This window comes from Nothobranchius furzeri, chromosome 11, assembly GCF_043380555.1.
Source record: "Nothobranchius furzeri strain GRZ-AD chromosome 11, NfurGRZ-RIMD1, whole genome shotgun sequence".
NCBI lineage: Eukaryota > Metazoa > Chordata > Actinopteri > Cyprinodontiformes > Nothobranchiidae > Nothobranchius > Nothobranchius furzeri.
The window spans coordinates 50,357,186-50,378,471 of record NC_091751.1 but is presented as its reverse complement, the minus strand read 5'-3'; the positions used below and the strand labels follow the sequence as shown (position 1 = coordinate 50,378,471).

The window sequence follows — 21,286 nt, the reverse complement described above, 5'->3', positions numbered from 1 at the left end:
TGCAGCAATAGATCTGATGTTAAAATTATTAATTTGCTTATCAAGCTTGATTATTATTGGGATTTGTTTTTGAAATCGAAAAATATCAGTTAATTTATTAAATGACTGTTCGCATTCATGTTTAATGTTTTTTTGTTGGGATGTAATCTACTAAATCAGCCATGAGGGGGTGCTAATACTCCATGGAAGCAGAGGCGCTCTTTGATTAACATGACCCCAGAAGCTTTTAGAAACCACACAAACCATTTGAAAAGTTTATTTCTACCATACACAAACTGTACAACACAGCGCATATCTGTTTATTATGAAATAGTAAAAGTAATAGGAAGTTTCAATTTAAAAACTACCCCAAATCAAAAAAGCATTACATTTTCATGTAAAAAAAAAGAAAGAAACAAAGAAAGAAAATACAGTACAATTTCATATCATACTAATATCGTTCCACAAACAAAAAAATATCACTTTACAAAACATCAAATACTAACAGGGGAAATAAATAAATGTTATTCACAAAACTTCCTGAGCAAACAATGTGTGGTAATTAAATATTAGAAATTATAAATAAATTATTGTTAGATTTAAAGTGTTTCTTTTTTAGTTTAAGATTAAAATAATTTAAAAGAGTGAGTATTCTGGATAAGATCTGTCCGAAATTTGGCATTTTTTGCTGTTTTCTTTACAATCCCAGGCTCTTTGACATTTGCTTTTGCAGAACTGACAAACATATTGCTTAGATGATGTGCAGATTTCTGACCTCAGTTTAATTTAGACTAAAACTGGGAGGTTCAAATCAATCTTAGCATAAAAAAATTCTTTACAAAAACAAATTTAAAAGAAGAAAATCCAATATATATTTTCACAAAAGTGTCATTGATTAAAACAAATAAGATTTATCATTTCTGTTTAAGAAGAACTGAAATGCTGGTCATTTTGAATATTTGTCCCAAGGAAATTGTTGAAATGCTAAGGCCTGTTAGTCTTAAATGAAACTGGAGTCATTTGTTTTGTCCCTTCTTTTTTCTTGCTTGTAAAAATTAATAATAAAAATAAAACGAAACACCAGATTTTAATCTCAGTCATGTTTTCCAACCCGATCAGGGATTACAGCTACTGAAACAACGGTATTCAAACAGTCATCAGGAACGAGTCCTCCTATGAAAATAATTGTACTGTATAATAAATCAGACACCATCCACATAATACTGTCCTACCACAAAACATAGTACTTGTATATTTTTATGGATTCATATACATTTAGGCACATACTATATGCACACTTCAATGTGTGTGCACAGAAGGCAGTTTAATAACTATATGTTTGTTTGTTTTTTAAAAAGAAAGACATCTTGACAAAGTGAAGTTTTGATTTTCTTTCCACTCTTCTTGCAGAATCTGACGTTCAGGTCCTCAAATGATGTTTTGTTTTTGCTCCATTCTTATTGGCGTGAAAACGGTACAGTACTGTTGCATTGCTTTATTATTGTTATTTACTGTTAAATCTCACTTTACCAAGCAGTACATTCAGTTTCCAATAAAGAAAGCAAACAGCAATGCTTTAAACGGTCGCAGTTTTGGTCTATTCTCCCTCTTTAACGGGCGATCCAACTCATGATTTAACCATATAATAGTTTTTTTTAACACTAGATGGCGAAAGCGCGCCATAAAACTGGAATGTGCTTCTGTGTTATTTACAATGTGCAGAAAGTCCCAACAGATTTGTGGAATTTTAAGCATTTACAATTTGAAATAACTAAAAATTTAAGGAAATAAATACACTGATGAACAAATATAATCATAAATAGCCATAATTTAAGAATGACGCAAACACATACAGATTAAAATCAAGCAAACCATACAAAATAATTAAGTGCAAGAGGGGGGTAAAAAATCTCACCAGGATAAACATATCGAGAAACAGTAAAAGCATTACGGATCTGGCTGGTAATTTTCTCAGTGCATTGTGTGTTGAGCGTGTGTGTGGGTGTGTGTGTATGCATGTGTGTGTTTACCGGGAAATGCCAAGCACATTTCCAAAAGCCTCGTCTTATACACGCTGCCGAGCCGGCGCTCTTCAGTGAAATAGAGCTATCTAGTACCATTATCCCAAGTCAAAGAAACCTCTTGGTAGCTCTACAGCTTAAACATGGATGCCCTTAATAGCCTGTTTGATATTATCCAAGAGGGCCTTGCACTCTGGGGAGTATTCATGCTCTGAGTTGTTGTACATATCAGTTAATGTGTTCACATAGGCTTCAAAATTATGCTCACTGATGGGTCCCTGCAACAGCAACAAAAACAACAACATGTTAGTGAACAGGACGGCTTTGGCGCGTGTTTAGTGTGTGGTCGAGGTTTACTGTACCATTTGAGGCAGCTGGATATCTGTTAGACTGTTAATGAGGGCCTGGCTAAGGCGAGCAAGCTCCTTCAGGAGGCTGTCATTGTGCTGTTCGATCATCTTGTTCTCCTCCTCAATTGTCTTCAGGTTACATTCCATCGACGAGATCTGCTTTCGGGTACAAAACGACATCGACTTGAGCGAGCACTGCTCCCGGAAGTTTTACAAGCCGAACTTCTTGGAGTAAATCCTTACCTGGGTTTGGAGTTGCATCATATCTTCTTCTATTTTCATGTTTGAGTCGTTCAGTTCCATGATTTCATGATCCAGATGTTGAATATCGTCTTTGTTTTCAACACCTTTTTATACAAGAGAAGGCATTATTTGTCACGTTTAGCCTGGCAATTGTTATTTTTATTAGGGATGTCCGATATTATTGGTCGATATCAGCATTACAATGTAATATCGGAAATTATCGGTGTCAATGTTTACTTTTTGAATGGCACAACGTTTACATGTCATACATCAAACTCATCAGCTTCATCCCCTCTCATTCAATTATAAAAATATGACAAATCTGAGGTAGAGTTTTTGAGATTTTTTGTTTTTTTGGCACAACTGGCCTAATTTAAATTGAAGTAGTTGTTATAATTAACACAGATAATGTTTTAAATTTAAGTATGAATGATAGGAGATACGTGATTTTAGTTAGTTGAAGCCATTTGTTTGTTTGTTTCTTTTTTGGGGGGGGGGGGGGGGTGCATATATTGGTATCTGAAATTTGGAGTTTTACTATATCAGTGTAGTGATGCACCAATATGAAATTTTTGGGCAGATATGATACCCGATATTAATATCACTGTTATGCCCAATAACCGATATTTGCCCCATACGGATATACTGACATTGATGCTTGTAAAATCAGCAGATTTTGTGTAGAATGATCATTTTTAAAGCTGGATTTGCGTTATTATGTACACACATTACACATTTACGCCTCTGAGATGATTACAATAACTGTCACATGACTAAACAAATACACATCACCACCCTCATCCTCTAAAACAGATAAACAAATGGAAACAAAATGGAAAAAATATCGATTGTTAATATTGGCCCGGTTTTATTTGTAGAACCGATAACGATGTGTTAAAAATTCATCAGCCGACACTGATGACGATATATTGTGCATCCCTATATCAGTGTATTGGTTTAAAAGCTGAAGTCAAACATCCATAACAGTTATGAAGAGTACAGCATTTGCATGAAATGTGATTTTTGTGTGTTTCATCATGCCAGCGTTGTGCCAGGATTAACAGATTTATTTCCAAAGAAAGATATCAGTATAACAAGAGCAAGACCTCAAAGCTCTCACAAGGAACTTAAGAACGCTCGCAGATGTTTCGAGACTATTTGGAAAGTCTTCTTTGATGCAGTTACAGTCACAGATGATGTCACAGATGAATAAAGTTTGCATGATAGGAGATATGTAATGTTAGTTAAAGTAATTTGGTTTTTCTTTTGTTGTGCAAGGGGGAACACATAAAAGGGCATCAGTTTATATCGGTATTGGAAATTAAGAGTTAGACCAAATCATAAATCAGATATTGGTTAAAAAGCCGACATCAAACATCCCTACTTCTTATGCTTAAATAAGACCTTTCAGTGCTTTGATACCAGATGTCCCATACTAGGATCTTACCACTGCTGGCTTTCAGTTTGATAGTCATCATCTCCTCCTCGGAGTGCTTTTTCTTGATGCTCTGTGCATTCAGCGGACAACCTGACAAGCTGATTGAGCGATGCACAAACAAGATTTAGTGAAATTATTCAAATATAAAGTGAGAGACAGAGTGTCATCAGGAGTGGATAGTGAGATTACTGACCAGCAGAGAAATGGCGAACTTACCTTCTATGAGTGGCGAATACATTATTGGCATGCCCAAGGCCGTTGCAGCCAGGCAGCGGACAATGGGGCAGCTCCTGTTTACTGGCCTTCCAGGCAAAGGGCAGCCCATTGATAGACGACTCCTTCTGTCTTTTGGCAGCAAGCGGACAACTGCCCGCACTGCGGTGGGATGTGTATTTTCCCGATATATGGCCCTGTCCGTCACATCCGATTACTGGACACCTACCAACGAGACAGACACTGAAAAAGCTGCACGCACCGCTTAATAAAAGTATCAAACTTGGCAACAATTTTTGTGCTGTGGCAGAAAAAAAAATCAGGCAACTGCAAGAAAAATAAAATAAAATAAAACATCAACAACTTTTTAAGCCGCAAATAAATAAATAAATAAATAAATGTAAGCAACATTTAAAAAATCACTTTCCATAACTAGACCGGAAGATTTTTTAACCATTAACTTGATTAATCCATCCAAATGCTGATTAAAAATAAGGCCACAAAACTAGAGATGGACTCAAATAATCACATTAACTACTAAGTTACTAATCCGGTGAAACTTGAGTTGGAGTGAGCGCTCCGCTCTGCTGAGTGCAGACTTTTTATTTTTTTGTGGGATATTTGTGCCTGAAAACACGAGCACATCTCACGCAGAGCATCATTAAGAGTTTGTCAGTTGCATTTCCAGGCCTGCTTTTCTGCAGGTCAGTAATGGAGTGACATGAATTACAGATAATTGTCATGTTTCCCCCTCCTCCTCTCATGCGAAAGAATGTAATTTGGAGGTGGCTAACCCGTTCCCTTATTGATAAAGGTGAAAGGTCACCTGAGATGATACAAATGGCACCCGTGATGTAGAGTGCCGCTGCAAAAAGCCTGTTTCAGCATTTTGTTACTCGACGGCACTTACAGGACAAAACAACACGGGTCCCATTACTTACATCTAGCACAGGTAGGTTTGATGCAAGGCACCCAGACAATGGAGGCATGCCATGTGGCCTACTATTTACAATAATCTAGGGACATTTGTTACCCTCCCCCTTTCTCACCCCTTTTCTCTCTTAATGTGTATGAAATCTACTCCAGCCTAATTCCTAATCTCATGGCTCTTGCATTAGTAATTAAAAAGAATAAAAATAATAAATCAGCGCCCAGATGTATAAGTAAACAAGGGCTCAAATATCTGACTTTGGATTTAAACTACAAATCAATTACATTATTCTCCCTTTTCCCCCCCAATAACACTTTCCCCAGACAAGAGTGATTAATGCAAATGAAAGCAGCGCCATCAGCAGTTTAACATTTTCTTAATATAATTACAAAGAAAGCACTCAGAGACGGGTGATAAGCCAGATATTCCATTCAGAAAATAGGAGCAAAATAAATAAAAAAAATACTGCAAAAACATGCTGCTAATCCTTCGGAAAATAATTTACTAATGTAAGAGACGGGAGAAGTATTATTTACTTTGTTTAACTTAATGGCCTCCAGGTAGAAAGCAGAAAAAATTAGATCAGAATAAAAAAAAAATATCTGTTTGGCTTTGTTGTCTTGTTTTATTTCTAAACTGAAAACATGTCAGCAGGACGAAGACAGAAAAGAAAGAAGAATCTCTTACTTAAGCTCCTGCTCATCTTTGTCATCCTTGTTTGGTGTGAGCTTCAAACCTCCTTTTCTGGCACGGGGACATCCTGACAAGCTGCAAAACGTTTGGAGACGGGGAGATACAACATCAAAGAACGAGACGAGAGAAATCGATCGATAGATAGATAGATAGATAGATAGATAGATAGATCGATAGATCGATAGATCGATAGATCGATAGATAGATAGATAGATAGATAGATAGATAGATAGATAGATAGATAGATAGATAGATAGATAGATAGATAGATAGATAGATAGATAGATATAGATAGATACACAGTAACAGGTAATTATGTGTTGGCAGTACTAATACTTGTGATGTAATATACACTTAAATGCAGGTTACTATAACTAAGGCAAACCAGTACATATGTAGTATTTGAAAAATGTGTTTATTGTTTACTGCTTTTATGTATCAGAAATAAAAGCTCAGTCAGCTAATTTCCAAGTATTATTTGTCTTAGTTGTAGTTACTTGTAAATGTTTTACTTTGTAGGTATTAGTAGCTCCGGCAAGTAATTACCTGTTCCTGTGTACTTATTAGTTTAAGTGCAATTGGTTTGCTTGCTTTTTTCAAGTAAGGTGAACTAATCATACTTTACAGGATAGATAGATGATAGATAGATAGATAGATAGATAGATAGATAGATAGATAGATAGATAGATAGATAGATAGATAGATAGATAGATAGATAGATAGATAGATAGATAGATAGATAGATAGATAGATAGATAGATAGATAGATAGATAGATGATAGATAGATAGATAGATAGATAGATAGATGATAGATAGATAGATAGATAGATAGATAGATAGATAGATAGATAGATAGATAGATAGATAGATAGATAGATAGATGATAGATAGATAGATAGATAGATAGATAGATAGATAGATAGATAGATAGATAGATAGATAGATAGATGAATGATAGATAGATAGATAGATAGATAGATAGATAGATAGATAGATAGATAGATAGATAGATAGATAGATGATAGATAGATAGATAGATAGATAGATGATAGATAGATAGATAGATAGATAGATAGATAGATAGATAGATAGATAGATAGATAGATAGATAGATGAATGATAGATAGATAGATGAATGATAGATAGATAGATAGATAGATAGATAGATAGATAGATGATAGATAGATAGATAGATAGATAGATAGATAGATAGATAGATAGATAGATAGATAGATGATAGATAGATAGATAGATAGATAGATAGATAGATAGATAGATAGATAGATAGATAGATAGATAGATAGATAGATAGATAGATAGATAGATAGATAGATGATAGATAGATAGATGATAGATAGATAGATAGATAGATAGATAGATAGATAGATAGATAGATAGATAGATAGATAGATGATAGATAGATAGATAGATAGATAGATAGATAGATAGATAGATAGATAGATAGATAGATGATAGATAGATAGATAGATAGATAGATAGATAGATAGATAGATAGATAGATAGATAGATAGATAGATAGATAGATAGATGTGAAGCCAAATTATGCATAAAAACACAAAATCAAAAAGTGCAGCATGTTTGCCGCGTAAAGTGAGACTTTCACCATCTGTTTGAATGCCATGCATCTGACAAATACATTTCATCCTCAGCGGTGGTGATTTTTCTCCTCTACCTTCTGTGCGAAGCATAGTTCCCAGTCACATGTCCAGACCCATCACAACCAGGTGTTGGGCACCTGCAGGTTGAGAGACACAGACACCAGGTGCTTTTTACAGCAAAAAATGTAAAAAAAGAAATAAATAAACCAGCGAGCAGAGCAGTGGATTCATGCTAATATGCAGGAAAGTAGCACAAATAGCAAAACAAGTTCATGTCGAGCACATGGAAATCTTGCATAATGTGTGATGGGGGAAGAAAAGGGAGGAATAGAGAGAAGCAAAGCCAAAACAAGAACAAGCTGTTTGGGTTTAACATGGAAAATGGAACCGTTTTCATACTTTAGTTCCTGAGAGTTGGCTGCCATCAGTGATTTGAGCGTTTTGTCAGCCAGTGGACATCCAGACACACTAGAAAGGATAAAGAGCTAAGAGTCATTTTACTTCTCTCTTTGATCACATTTAAATAATCTCTTTACACAAACAACTTTAAAAAAACACACAAATCATCCTCTTCACAATGCAGGTTTCCAAAGAAAGCGATTTAAAGAGTTTGTGGCAAGTTTTCAGCAGGAACAATGAGGATGATTGAACAACGAGCCCTGCTTGAGTTGTCTGTGTTTCGTCTTGCTGGTGCTAATGAGAGTGTAATTAATTGCCGTACCTCCGATGTGAAGCATAATTCCCCGTCACGTGGCCGCTGCCGTCACAGCCTGGGGTCGGACAGCTGCATGGGAACATAAAGCATTTAATACGCAGATTATTCTACTTCACACAGACTTTGCCAAGCTTGAACTGAATCTTTAGTTTGCACTGAGGGACCTTTTCATGGACATTAAAGGGAAACAAGAGTTAGTACAGCGAGAAGTTTAGTAGAAATCCATGATTTTATTGCCTAACGTTCAGTTTCTCTGAGCATCATTCATGAGATCTCAGTAGGGTGTGTGTGTGTGTGTGTGTGTGTTGTGAAAATAAGAAGATCCTACTTTTCTTTTATATTTATTTATTTATTTATTTATTTGGTGAGCAGATCCAGTGGAACATGCACTCTAACTACAAGAGTCATGAGTTGTGAGAAGCAGGATGTACAGCGAGAAAAACTCACTTTCAAACAGAAACAAATCTTCTCCACATGAACCTGCGGACAGTTAGTCATACGTAACACAGTGAGTTTCATTTGACCCACTTAAATCAATCTGCTCTAAAATGGTCCTGAGTTTTATTATTAATACTGACCATCTGCCAGCTAAAAGGGACGATCAGATTACACGTGTCCGACTGAATAAAGATGCTACAAGATGTTTCCGTGTTTCACGGCCCCTACCTCAGGAGCTCTTTCTTTGAATCTCGTAACAACAGCTTGGCTTTGGGGCTTAACATGCTGCCGTCTCCTTGATAGTGTTGGTCCTCCAAGGACACCTGATCGTAATCGTCCTGCGTAGAAAGACAAAATAACAGCATGGCTTTTACCGTCCTAAATGTCAAAACTCACTTCTCAGTGACCTGGAAGTGAGTAATTAATGAAATCCCTGTGTAATACTCTTAAAACATTTGTTAAGGTCAAAGTCCAAGTCGAGGAGATTAGACGTAAGGATTCTCATACATCCATTTAAAGTCTTAATCCACAAAGAGTTCAGGATGTGCCGCTGCAACGTATGGACCGTCCAGTCACCAGATGTAAGGCTGATTTCAAATCAGGACAAGTTACAATCTTAAAAACAAAAGAAACGCTTAGAGTCCAGATTATGTTTTTGTTGTTATTATTTTCGCCCTCCTGGGCAACAGTGTGAAGCGCAGATTAACACTCGGCCTCAGTGGGAGGATGTTTAATGTATTTTATTGATTAGCAGATCTGACTTGAGCTGTTCGGTCTTTGAAAATGTCACCGTGACTGTTCTTACCAGCAGTCAGAGGGGAGCTTACAACAGGTCTACTGCTTTTTTACTAGCACCTCCATAACTAAGACTAAACTCAGTCGTTATTTTAGCAACATGGTGGATATTTAGAACAGTGCAGAGCTCGATTTAGGAAATGAGATAACTTTGACTATTTTAAAACTGAATCTTTACCTGTGGGTAAATATGTCATTTTAGATAAATAAAATTATTTATTTCTCGTCATACACAACTTTGCTTTTAGCACCCCCTGGTGTCCGTTATTAATTATCTATGGTTAAACCAAAAATGAAACGTATCTCCTCGTTGTGCTTTCGTCGTTTTAACACCTTAAGCTAACAGCTGAAATGTCTCCTCAGCCTTCATTAGTTTATACAGGAGTGGCTCATCACTAAATCAAACAATCAGCTGTGTTCACGATCTAAATCATGCAGGAAACGTGTTGGAAGGGCCAGGTATGTCTGCAAAATTTTTTCTAAGTCCATCAAGTGGTGGGTTACCACACCGAAGTTGCAAGTGCAAGACTCTGACCACAGAGGGCGGTAGGAGTCTCAGTGACGTTTCATTAACCCTGTAAAAGGTCATTTTAGCACATACTAGCTCAAGAAAAAGATAAAAAATATGAAAAAGTTGCATAGTATGCCTTTAAACATGTAGGGATTTGGGCTGGGCGATATGACCTAAAATTAATATCATAATATACAGTATTGAGGATTTCACCTCGGTAGCGATAAATGGACGATAACTACAGGTATGTGCTGAAACAAAAGTTGTCCACTAGATGGGGCTGTCGCGTGTATTACGCTGAGTCACATTTTTATGTGACTGAAGGTTGTACAACTTCTTAAAGGGGCATGAGCGCTGCCAATCTACACACACCTTTTCATGTTTTTATTATCAAATTTATTGAAATGGGAAAAATGATCATGACAAGAGTCAGAAATTTTGACAACGATACATTTTCGACTTGTTGCCCAGCCCTAGTAGGGATGTTCAATATCAGATTTTTACCGTTATACGATATACCGATATTGTCTAACTCTTAATTTCCATTATCAGTATCGACCAGTACTAATATATGCAGGTTCCCCCACATAAAGAATGACAAAACTAAATAATTTAAGGTAACTAACATCACATATCTCCAATCATGCGTACTTAAACTTTAAAAATTATTGGTGCGAATTATGACAAATACTTTAAGGTAGGCCAGCTGTGCCAAACAAACAAAAATATGTCAGAAACTCATCCGATATGTCATATTTTGACATTCTGAATGAGAGAAGAAGATGAAGAGTTTGACGTGTTATATATGCATGGTATCTAAAAGTTGTGTTGGTAAAAGAGTAAATACCAGTACTTGTTATTTACATTTTAATGATAATCAGCCAATAGTGGTAGGCCAATTATATCGGACATCCCTAATGAATTTATGAATGAGTCCGACTAACAGGTTTATGTTTAGTTGGAGAACTTAAGGGAAAAAAGTTAGAATTTCTCAGCTTCCTTCAAAATTATGTTGCTTAATAAACAACGTTTATTGTTATTTTAAATGGAAAGTTATAGAAAATGAATCAGGATGAACAGATATTCAGCATTTTCGATAGTCCGCACAGTTAAATTATGATCAGACTTATATTATTGGCTGATATCGGCATTAACATGTAACATTGGAAATCATTGGTGTCGGTTTTTACTCTATAATGATAGATTTTTGGTACCATACAAATATTATAAATCCAACTCTTCCATTACCTCTCCTCTCACTCAAAATGCCAAATGATCCGAGGTTTAGTTTCTGACAAATTCAACTTAAATTGAAGTATTTTACACATTTTTAAAGCTTAGCATGATAGGAGATATGAGATGTGAGTTACCTAAAATCATTTAATTTTTTCAGGAGGGGGAACTCCTCATCAGAGAATCAGAGAGAATTTTATTGTCAGTGCTCCAGCGAACCAGAGCATAGGAACTTGACTCCACAGAACAGCCTGACCAAGATTACACACACACATATAGACAGAACAGATACAGGCAGACCACGAGAGCAGCCATAACGGCGCAGTTTGTATCACTAATAAAGAGTTAGACTAAATCAGATTTCTGTAAAGAAGCCAACATCAAACATCCCCAGTTTTAACATTTTCATCTAAATCTTGTGTTTCAGATATTCTATCAATATCTTTTTAAAACATTTTTTACCTCTTTGTCCTGTAAAATGTGGGCTTTACTGAAGTTGACAGGGATGGCGTTTTCCCAGCTGTCTCTGTCACACAGCGGCTGGTAGAAGGTGGGGCTGATGAGCACACTCCCGCTTTTCACCATGGCGGACTCAGGAGGGGACACGGGGTCGTCTGGAGGTGTTTTATTCGGGGCTTTGCCGTTCTCCTTACACTTCTTCATGCTCAAGTCCAAAGTGCCATTTTCATCCACTTCAATGAGCATATCCTGGACAAAAACACCCTAAAACTTTAATAACATCCCACTTTCAACATGCAACGACTAAATCAACATCACAGTCAAAATAGATTTAACTCCAATAGTTCATTTATTCATGAAAAGTGACTTAAAGTGTATTTGAATAACACACGTAGTGGTTATCTCACACCAGACAAATACAGAACTAAGCCAGCATTAATTGTGCTGAACACAAAAAAATAATCACTGGTGTGTATTTTTTTTTCCAGTGACAGCTGTGTCATCTGTTTTCTAGGACACACAACCAAGATGGCAGCTGGGAGTTGTCGGGGAGTGTGTGTGTGTGTGTGTGTGTGTGTGTGTGTGTGTGTGTGTGTGTGTGTGTGTGTGTGTGTGTGTGTGTGTGTGTGTGTGTGTGTGGAGGGGGGGTGGTTGGTTTTAGGTCATGATTATTATTATTATAGCAAAAATTAAAAAGCCTAATGTGGCATAAGATTCCCCGCTGACAGATGTGTTTGTGGTTTTTTGTGCTGAAACGCACCGGCGTGATGACTTATGGCTGTTTTAGGGAATTAAAAGTTGTACCTCATTAAATGCTGAAATCCTTTCCTAATAAATCAAACCAATTACTCAATCCATATGTTTCATTAATCCCTATCCATCTTCGTAAGGTTAAATGTAATTATTATTATTCTGTAACAAAGATGAGGTTTTCGGTTAATTAAAGGGGTAATTTTTTAAACACTGGATGCGACTGTCCAGTTTAATTATCCAGTGATTTGAAGATCTATTATTTTATTTACTGTAATTGAATATCTGCACAAACCTTTTGGTGCTTCTAATTAAAATGCAGCTTTTAAATTTGAACTGTTCTCTCATGAGCTGTGACAAAGTGTAATATACTTAAATATGCATGTAAGGTAAAGCATCCAAGGAAACATAACACTCTAAATATGGGCCCTCTTTTTCAGACACCAAAGCTGTTCTTGGTTTTGAGCGTCTATCCAAGACAACTAAGCTGTCAACGAGAACAGATGATTAACTTGCTAACACTGTTTTATTCATTCAGTGGGCTGGTACCTGGGACAGGGCCACATTCTCAGCTCAACAAGCTGGGAGACAAGGATCTGTGCTGTGTAGGTGTGGAAACCTTGAATCATCTACAGTACAGCGCGCGCGTACGTATGTAACCCACAGAATGTGATCAATATTAATCATGAAAAAAAGTTGAACACAATGCGACGAACTACAGCAGAAGATGTTCCGGATATGCACACATTTCCATAAAGAGTTCGGATTTTGCCTGAATTAAACTTCTGATATGTTAACTCCTTTTGCTAATTGGCCTAATCCATTCGAATGCTTTTTAAAGACGAGCTGGTGTAGACACACAGCCTATGCTGGATCATACAGCTAAGCAAAATATCCTCTGCCATCTGCAGCGGGCAAGAAGCGCTTTCAGACAACAGTTCAAGGTTTTTACATGCCAGCTGATGTCAAAACAAATTACAGTGCCACATGTTTTACCACAAAAAAAGGGAAGGAAGAAAAGACTGGTAGTTTTAATTTTGAAGTCATCACACACATTTCCATTTATGTTCATTAAAGCTACGGGGTGGAGATGCCACCAAAGTGCAAAAGCTCAAGTTTTTTTTTCCTTGTCTCTTGTTATCTTCTAAACCAGAGTTCCTTTAAAATGACCAAGTGGTCTAAATTAATTACCTTTGTGGAGGACGCCAGGGCCTGGCCGCTGATGGTCTCTATGTTCTTCCGGTAGCGGGTGGAAAGGTTAAGGATGGCGGCTGTTGCTGCTGCAGCCTGGAGACCGTCTTCCCTTCTGAATTGACTTAGTAGGCTGTGTTGACCGGAGACGGGCAGACGGCCACCTGGAGCTCCAAGAACGCCAGGATACTGCTGAGGTGCTAAAAGACAAACAATTAGCAGAGCTTTTAGCTACTCGGACACCAGGTGTTAAACCCAAACAGCAGAGTGGCGAGAAAACAAGTTAGGTCTTAGTATGGTTGGGAATCAAACACTGACTTTTAAAAAATTCTTAAAAGACACGTATATAGTATAACAATTTGTGAATTGTTATTAGCTTACAGTCAGGGAACTGGGACATGTCATGGTCCTGGTTGGTCCCCAGTAGTGGCTGTTTGCCAAAGACCTGTGCATCAAAGCTGGCGTAATCAAAACGGATTCTGCTGTAGTTGACCACATCTTTCGCCAGGCTGTTTTGCAAGGCTGCAACCGGATGAGCGAGCCGGTAGTTCAACTGGTCCATTTCGAATTTCTTTATCAAACTGAGGGTCCTATAATGAAGCAGAAAGAGTTATTGTAGAAAAGAATTTCTTTGGAAAGTAAACGTAAAAATGTCGACGCTGCATTTGACCATCGATGGATGCCAGTGCTTTTGTACACATGCAGTCTGGAATCTGATGTGTGTTGTGGATCCACAGTCAGGTTGCCAGACTAATTAATATAGAAGGAATGGGCATGCTGCCCATGATATATCCACAGGGAACAAAGAGTTCTGCTCTTTCATCATCTCTAATAGAGAAGAACTCACAGGACCAGCAACCACCGCTTATGTCTGCTTGGAAAGCTCCAGTTAGGCCCAGCTGGGATCATTGAGAAAAAATATTCCACTCGCTCCTCAATAATAACAGCCTTAACTGAACCTTTTATTTATCACAAGCCCAGCTGTAAGTGCAGAATTTTTTCAAGAGAAAATCTTGAGCTTGACCTGGCATCGCACTTTGGTGAGCGGTCGGGGGTTTGTCTGCATTTCAGGCTCTCGTCCTGAGGTTTGGACACCTTCACTGCAGCAGCGATGGGGCAGCCAGAGAGACTGGGTTAGGAAGGAAAATAAACACATAAGTCATCTGCAAACAGGCTACAGGTGCGTCTAATGGCTTATTCCTGCAGATGTACCTCCGGTGGGTGCTGCGGTTGCTGTTGACATGGCCCCGTCCCGTGCACCCAGGTGTGGGACACTTGAGGACGTTTTCATGCATGGCCAGAACTGAAGGAACAGACAAAAACACCAGCTTAAACTGTTAATAAATAAATATTTACAACAAAGCAGCATGCAAGACACCGTGAATCTGCAAATGTGTAAGAATTTACAAAGAAAAAGCATCAATTTTCATGCATTAAATGATGATTTTACATAAGATCCTACAGAGACACAGAGAGAAGGAGAAGAAAGCAGCCTGCTCATTGTGCAGGACGTCGTAATGTAAATAGCTTAGTGCAAAAAAGAGACAGCTGATTATATTCTTCAAACCAAATGTGTTGTTAAAGGTCTGCTCTGTATCCTTAGAAACTTCTTTTCTGTACATATCCTCCAATTAGTTTGTCGGAGTTGTCTATTTATTTTTGGAATTCTGCGTTTGCAAGCCCTTTGATTTGCAAATACTGCCTCCAGTCTAAGAGCATGTGTGTTTTTGAAAAAGTTAATTACTTTTTCTCTTCCTTTTGTAACATTGCTGTTTAATGTTGTTCAGTTATATTGAAATGACTTAACAATCGCCAATTTGGAAAAAAGAAGAAGGAATTCAATATTCAAACATTACTACACATTACGAGCAAAAGAAAGGAAAACCTTTAAGTTTATGCGTAAAGTTTTTTTTTTCCTTTGCACATCTTTGAAAGTATAAGCACGCTTTTCTTGTTTTTGGACTCGTCCTAAGAGGATTTCAAAAAATGCGGCTGATTTTAAATGCCGAAACAAGCCGTGTTGAGAGTGTGAATCGTCCTATTTTCCTCCACACGGAGCCGTTTTAGCTGCTTACTCTCTGGGGGGACTCGGACTTTGTGAGGACACCCAGACAGACTCCTGTGATGTGGGTACAGGCCCGTCACGTGACCGGTACCATCACAGCCGGGAGTTGGACACTTTATATCCTTTTTATCTGTCCGTGGAGAATCTGCAGACACGGGCACAGGTTTCACAGTCAGTATAAATGCAAGAATGTTGCTTTTATTGTTAAATGAAACTAACATGGAGCTTTTAGTATGCTGTCCTGAACATGTAACAAGCAGAAAAACTGAAATATCATCCAGATAGCTTTTTTTTTAAAAAGCATGCATCTATTAAGCCATCATTTTAGTTAAGGCTGCAGTTTAACACAGAACATTCACTTCTTAATGCCCATCCATCGAAAGATTACATCGAGGATTACACATTTATCTGCAGTCATTTGAAGAATCAGAGGGAAACATCAGAGGTACTTTAGCAGGATTTAAGACTTATGGTCATGGTTAAATATCCAGTTGATTCCTATCAAAATCCAATATTCTGAGTCGTACCAATTCCATAAAAATACATTCTTTATTTTTGTCTATTTATTTATTACTTCACTTGTTGCCAAAATGTTTTAGTCCTTAAGAGGATTTCCACTCTCTGGTCCCCCCCAACCCTCTGCATATGCTTCCTTTATTCTTTTCAGTGTTTTTTCTTTTCTTTATTATTTTTTTTGTGGACCCAATCTTCTAAAACAGTGTTTTATCTAATTCTGTCTCTCGTCCTTGAACATTTTTTATTCCAAATAATTTCCTTAATGTTAATACCTTTCCCTCCGTTGTAGCTGAGCCTGTTGTCCATTTCCATCATCCTTTGGTGCCGTCTCTCATTGGTCATCTGCTCCAGCAGGAAGCGGTCCATCTCTCTGTAGGCGTGGTGCAGAACCTGCCTCTGCTCGGTCTGCAGAGCGATGGCCTGCTCCAGCAGACTCAGGTTTACTCTCCCTCGACTCATATCGAGCCCCCTCTCGTGGAGGCCCATCGCCCAGCTGTCTAGCCGAGGCAGCCTCTCCGCCTCTGCCTCCCCATCGCTGTCCTCCTCAGCGGGGAGCAGCTGGTATCTTAACGCTTCAGCTTGAAAAACACTTGCTCTACCTATCGGACCACCCAACTCTGGAACCAGCCCTTCTTTCGTGTGGCCGTTGCTGCCTGAATGCTCTTCAGAGGCTCTAGAGGGGCTGCAGTTTGAGCTGTTGTCCTTGGCAGACAGAGACAGAGGCTCCCACCTCATGTCTTCATACGGACTCTGTGGTGTGGATGCACCACTCATCCTGTCTTGACTTTGGTCTTCTTGATTGTTAGGAATATCCTCATCGTCTTCCACCAACAGAGGCCGGGGCATGCCTGGCTCTCCCTGCGGCGACCCGTTGGACATTTCAGGCCATCTGAGCAAACCGCTGGACGTTAACGCAGCATCGCTGAAGCCCTTTTTGCTGCCAACTCCATTGACTGCTTTAAAACAACAAAAACACTCATTATTGTGTGTGTTCAAGCCCCTGCACACTGTTTTCACACTTCAGTCACACACATGATAAGAAGTGTGTATCCTTTGTAATCTTCTGCAAATCCTTTTAAGGTTTTAGATTTTATGTCACTTCTATATGAATATTATCTTGAGAAAAACATGTTTTTTTTACAACCATGAGGATTTATAAGAAAACATGCTGCGATAGAATGATTATCAGCTGTCATGAGGTTGCAGGAAGCAGTTCAGACATGTTTTAGATACTTCAACATAAAACCTCAACATAAGGGGAACAATTGCTTTCCACTTTGTTGTTGTTGTCTCCATTTGGAGCAACAACTCGGTATTGATTTAGAACAAGATTGTAAAAAAGGATTTAGTGTTTGGGAAGAAAAACACATTTTTATTTATTAGATGTGTGCATTTTTACACACAAGCTGATCAGCCACATGTCCTCTGACAAACACAATTTCAAAGAAAACAAGTTATTTTGCTTTTTGTTTAGGAATGAGGTCAAAAAAGTATAAAAGCTTGATGAAAAACATGAAAATTCCCATTTTTAAGCACTTTTAAATGACAAAAAGTGCAAATGTTAGATTTGTTATGGTTTTTTAATCACTTTTCTTTTCTTTTCTGAGGATTTTTAGATAAAAATTAAACATTGTCAAACTCATGTTATGTTAATCAAAATGGTGATTATTCAAATTATATTATAGTCAAATTTGTGTGAATTACGTGGTGTTACAGATAGCTGCTGTCCAAATAAATTTCCTGTTTTAATGCCCATATGCAGGGATTTATTAAATAATTAGAGATCTTGAATTATCTTTCGTTTTATAAAATTTTGTCGAACGGATTATTTTCAGAAGTGGCCGATCTCATAAAATGTGATGGTGTAAAATTATTAAAAGCCCCTGGCAGGCAAATGGGGCATAGTACGTATTTATAAAAGGAATTGTAATCAATTAAACAGAAGTGCTTCAATTAAAAAGTCAAATTTTTATGCAAACTTTTCCTTGTATGGATTTTAAAATCATTACTACTGCAGATTATTAGAAATCTGTGTCCATCGGTTTTATTTTGTGAAGCTTTTATTGCTAAGTGGTCTCAGTAATTTAATTTGCATTGACCTCTGACTCTTCATCTTTTAAAATAAATCCCAGTGAAATACTCAGAACCATTTTGGGAAGCCTTAATGTTGATCTGCAGAGGAGACAAAGAGGGTTATCTCTGATAAAAGCATCGGAAACAACACTTTATTAACACATTAAGTCACAGTCAGTGATTAATCACGGAAAGCTATCATCTGGATTGATTCAACAAAACCTCTCTTGATCCTCAAACCGTTTAAACTTGTATTAAAGCTCTTTGGATGGTTTTAACTTTCTGTAGGCTGGACTGGAGGTCTTATGTCCACTTAAGTGGCCCGACATTAGGGTCCCAACCAAAAGTGGGATTGAGGAGATGGATTGAGTCAGATCACACAGTGCAAAGGACGAAACAGATACAGGAATTAGCAAAAATCTGTGACTTAGTAATAAAAAAATGTAATCCTGACCAAAGGAGCTTTAAAAATCACTGGAATTATGCGGTGCTTGTAAAAACAAAACTAACTATTTGTGGAAAGGCAGGATTTAGTTCATTGTTAAGTATTTTTCTGGCTTTATATGTCCTTATTTCATGTTGCACAGTGTCAGAATTCCCTGCAAAGACAAGAGAAATAGTGTCTGAAGGCTGAATGAAAAATTAAAGTCAGTTACACATATTTACATTTATGGAGCAAGAAGCAGGGGTTTTTGTTTTTCATCCAGATGGACTACCAGGCCTGACACAGCCGCATACAGTCAGGCAGTCACACACACACACACACACACACACACGCACGCACGCACGCACGCACGCACACACACACACACACACACACACACACACACACACAGAAGTGCAGTGAAAAAAGGAAAGCGATGGAAGAAAAAAACTTGGATCCCTCCGGTGGTTTGTGTGTTGGAACAGGTGAACAGTTTGTACTCCAGAATAGCCATTACCAGCACTCTGCAGCAGGGCTGCAGTTGGCTGGAGCCGAACGCAGCGTGGCTCAACAAAACAAGAGGCTTATTTTTCTCCCTTTTTTGTTAAAATGCAGATATGACCAGCTTCCCACTGCAAAAATTCTTCCTGCTTCCAGTCCGCTTTTCCAATTTTTGTTTTTCCACTGAAAATAGCCCCCAAATCTGACAATAACAGCAAATTATGCTGCAAATATGTTTATCAATATTCTTTCTCTTTCTCTGACAGATTTCAGGCTTTTGTTTTTTGTTTGAGCTGATTTTTCTTAAACTCCACTTAATGGCAAATTCAGCTTCTGATAAATGAAGATAAACCTGATGCATACAGTGACTTATCTAAATAACTATAACATGACACAAACCTGGAAAACAAATAGATTATTTTTCTAATAAATCCACACAATTTAGCGAGCTACTCTCCTGGTCCATTTAACTACACACGTGTGTACTATAATGAGCTGAAGACATTATGCCTAATTATGTATTAGACTGTGTTAGAGGGCCTAACAAAAGCTTTTGAAAGGGACAATTACGTTTGTTGCTTAGTTACATCGTTAAAAATATACCAAATCAGTGCCGATTATAGTGGGTGAGAATGCACATGTAGACCACGAGCATTGTTGCCAAAATGCACAAAATTCTGCTAATCAAAAAAACAAATAAATAAAAAAACACTTGTCTTTCATGTGTAAATAAACAATTAAAAAATGTTGCTTAAAAATAATAATAATAAAATAATCTTTTACTTTTTCTCAGAAAGAAACTTTAGATTGAATTTCCAAAGGGGGGTTAATTTCAATCAAAGTGAGCTGGTGCACGCCTCTATTCAGTTCTTCATTGTATAGAATCAATGGGTTTATTCTGGCGTTTAAAAAAAGAGACAGATGAGGGGTCTGAAATCTGGCCTCATCAGAAGAGGGAAAAGACACGCCAAAAATATCATAGCAGATCAGCTGTCAAAACTTCAATTTGTGGACGTGAGACACAACTAATATGGAACCAGCAGTGTAGTCTTTCACTTGCACTGCACAATGACTGCGGCTGCTGGCTGACGGCAGAGGGAGGGAAATATGAATGCAACAGATGGGATTTTAAAATTCAGCGTCAATTGTTCATCAAAACAGACAAAACAACAGGACATCTGTTTACCTGCTGGAGTGTCAGTGTTCCTCGGCTCTTCTTTGTCCTGTGGCGATGCCAGGTCCTCGCTCTCCTCTTCACATGCCTCGCTGGGGCTGTAGTGGCGGGGCTTCATCAGCAGCGACTTTCTCTTATTGACTGGGGCACCCTGCACCCCATCCTGAGCGCTCCTCTTCCTCGCCACGGACCCATATGGGCTGGTGGAGGAAAAGAAAAGCGGGGTCAACAGAGGTCACCGGATGCTCATTTTGACGCTCTAAATTCTAAATTTTTCATTTTCATGTAAGATTTGAAAAGATAAGTAGAATCCTACCTTTGGTTCTCGTTGATGGATTCAGTCAGGCCTGAATAAAAAAATCAAACATAAAAAAGATAAAAAGTCCTGTTTACATTTCCATCACAGTGGCTCAGCATCTGTCGACATACTCTTCATCAAAGCTTCACTACTTTTGAACTATTGCTAATGAAATTTTACAATCCCCTGTAAATATTTGTTTTGGGTGATACGACCTGGGCCTTTTACCGAACATTTTATAATACCACCTTATCGGTATAATCAGCAGGCGGGTGTGGGAGGAGCAGACTCTGTATTGATCTGAAAAAGCTCCTCATTCAGGCTGCTCATCCTCTGGAAAAGTGAAAGTGGTTCATCCTTTGGACCGCATTGACAACATGATCTAAAAAGGGTAAATCAATTTCCCTGGGGGTCCCGCGTAAATCTCATTCACAAGTTTGACCACGACTTCCGTGAAGCACAACCAATAATAACGCTTTTTATGAATTCACCCAGGTGTGGTAATAGCTCCATCGTGAGCACGGAGGCCTCAGACACCCCCCCCCCCTCCCCCACACACTTGCATAATGACACATATCCAGTTTAGAGGTTTTCAATCACACAATATATACACGCACACACACACTCCTCAACTAATTTGAGCGCGTGTTCCAAT

The 21,286-nt window shown here is 38.0% G+C and overlaps 1 protein-coding gene across 5 annotated transcripts in view; it reads right to left on the bottom strand.

The window, feature by feature from the left end:
* Positions 1 to 240: 240 nt before the first annotated feature.
* st18 (ST18 C2H2C-type zinc finger transcription factor) overlaps positions 241 to 21,286 on the bottom strand; it is a 50,680-nt gene continuing 29,634 nt past the window's right edge. For 3 of the 5 annotated variants that reach the window (XM_015956724.3, XM_015956727.3, XM_054741018.2), the window contains 19 exons: positions 20,650 to 20,680; positions 20,346 to 20,533; positions 16,434 to 17,117; positions 15,656 to 15,790; positions 14,793 to 14,883; positions 14,605 to 14,709; positions 13,962 to 14,170; positions 13,581 to 13,780; positions 11,643 to 11,888; positions 8,870 to 8,979; positions 8,210 to 8,272; positions 7,888 to 7,956; positions 7,563 to 7,625; positions 5,863 to 5,943; positions 4,248 to 4,469; positions 4,041 to 4,129; positions 2,594 to 2,697; positions 2,363 to 2,509; positions 241 to 2,278 (listed from right to left, as the gene is read on the bottom strand). In XM_015956724.3, the coding sequence (XP_015812210.3) occupies positions 2,138 to 2,278; positions 2,363 to 2,509; positions 2,594 to 2,697; positions 4,041 to 4,129; positions 4,248 to 4,469; positions 5,863 to 5,943; positions 7,563 to 7,625; positions 7,888 to 7,956; positions 8,210 to 8,272; positions 8,870 to 8,979; positions 11,643 to 11,888; positions 13,581 to 13,780; positions 13,962 to 14,170; positions 14,605 to 14,709; positions 14,793 to 14,883; positions 15,656 to 15,790; positions 16,434 to 17,117; positions 20,346 to 20,533; positions 20,650 to 20,680 (2,978 nt within the window). In that variant the 3' untranslated portion in view covers positions 241 to 2,137. The remainder of the gene's footprint in view (positions 2,279 to 2,362; positions 2,510 to 2,593; positions 2,698 to 4,040; positions 4,130 to 4,247; positions 4,470 to 5,862; positions 5,944 to 7,562; positions 7,626 to 7,887; positions 7,957 to 8,209; positions 8,273 to 8,869; positions 8,980 to 11,642; positions 11,889 to 13,580; positions 13,781 to 13,961; positions 14,171 to 14,604; positions 14,710 to 14,792; positions 14,884 to 15,655; positions 15,791 to 16,433; positions 17,118 to 20,345; positions 20,534 to 20,649; positions 20,681 to 21,286) is intronic. The other 2 variants (XM_015956726.3, XM_015956725.3) reach the window with 2 other exon arrangements.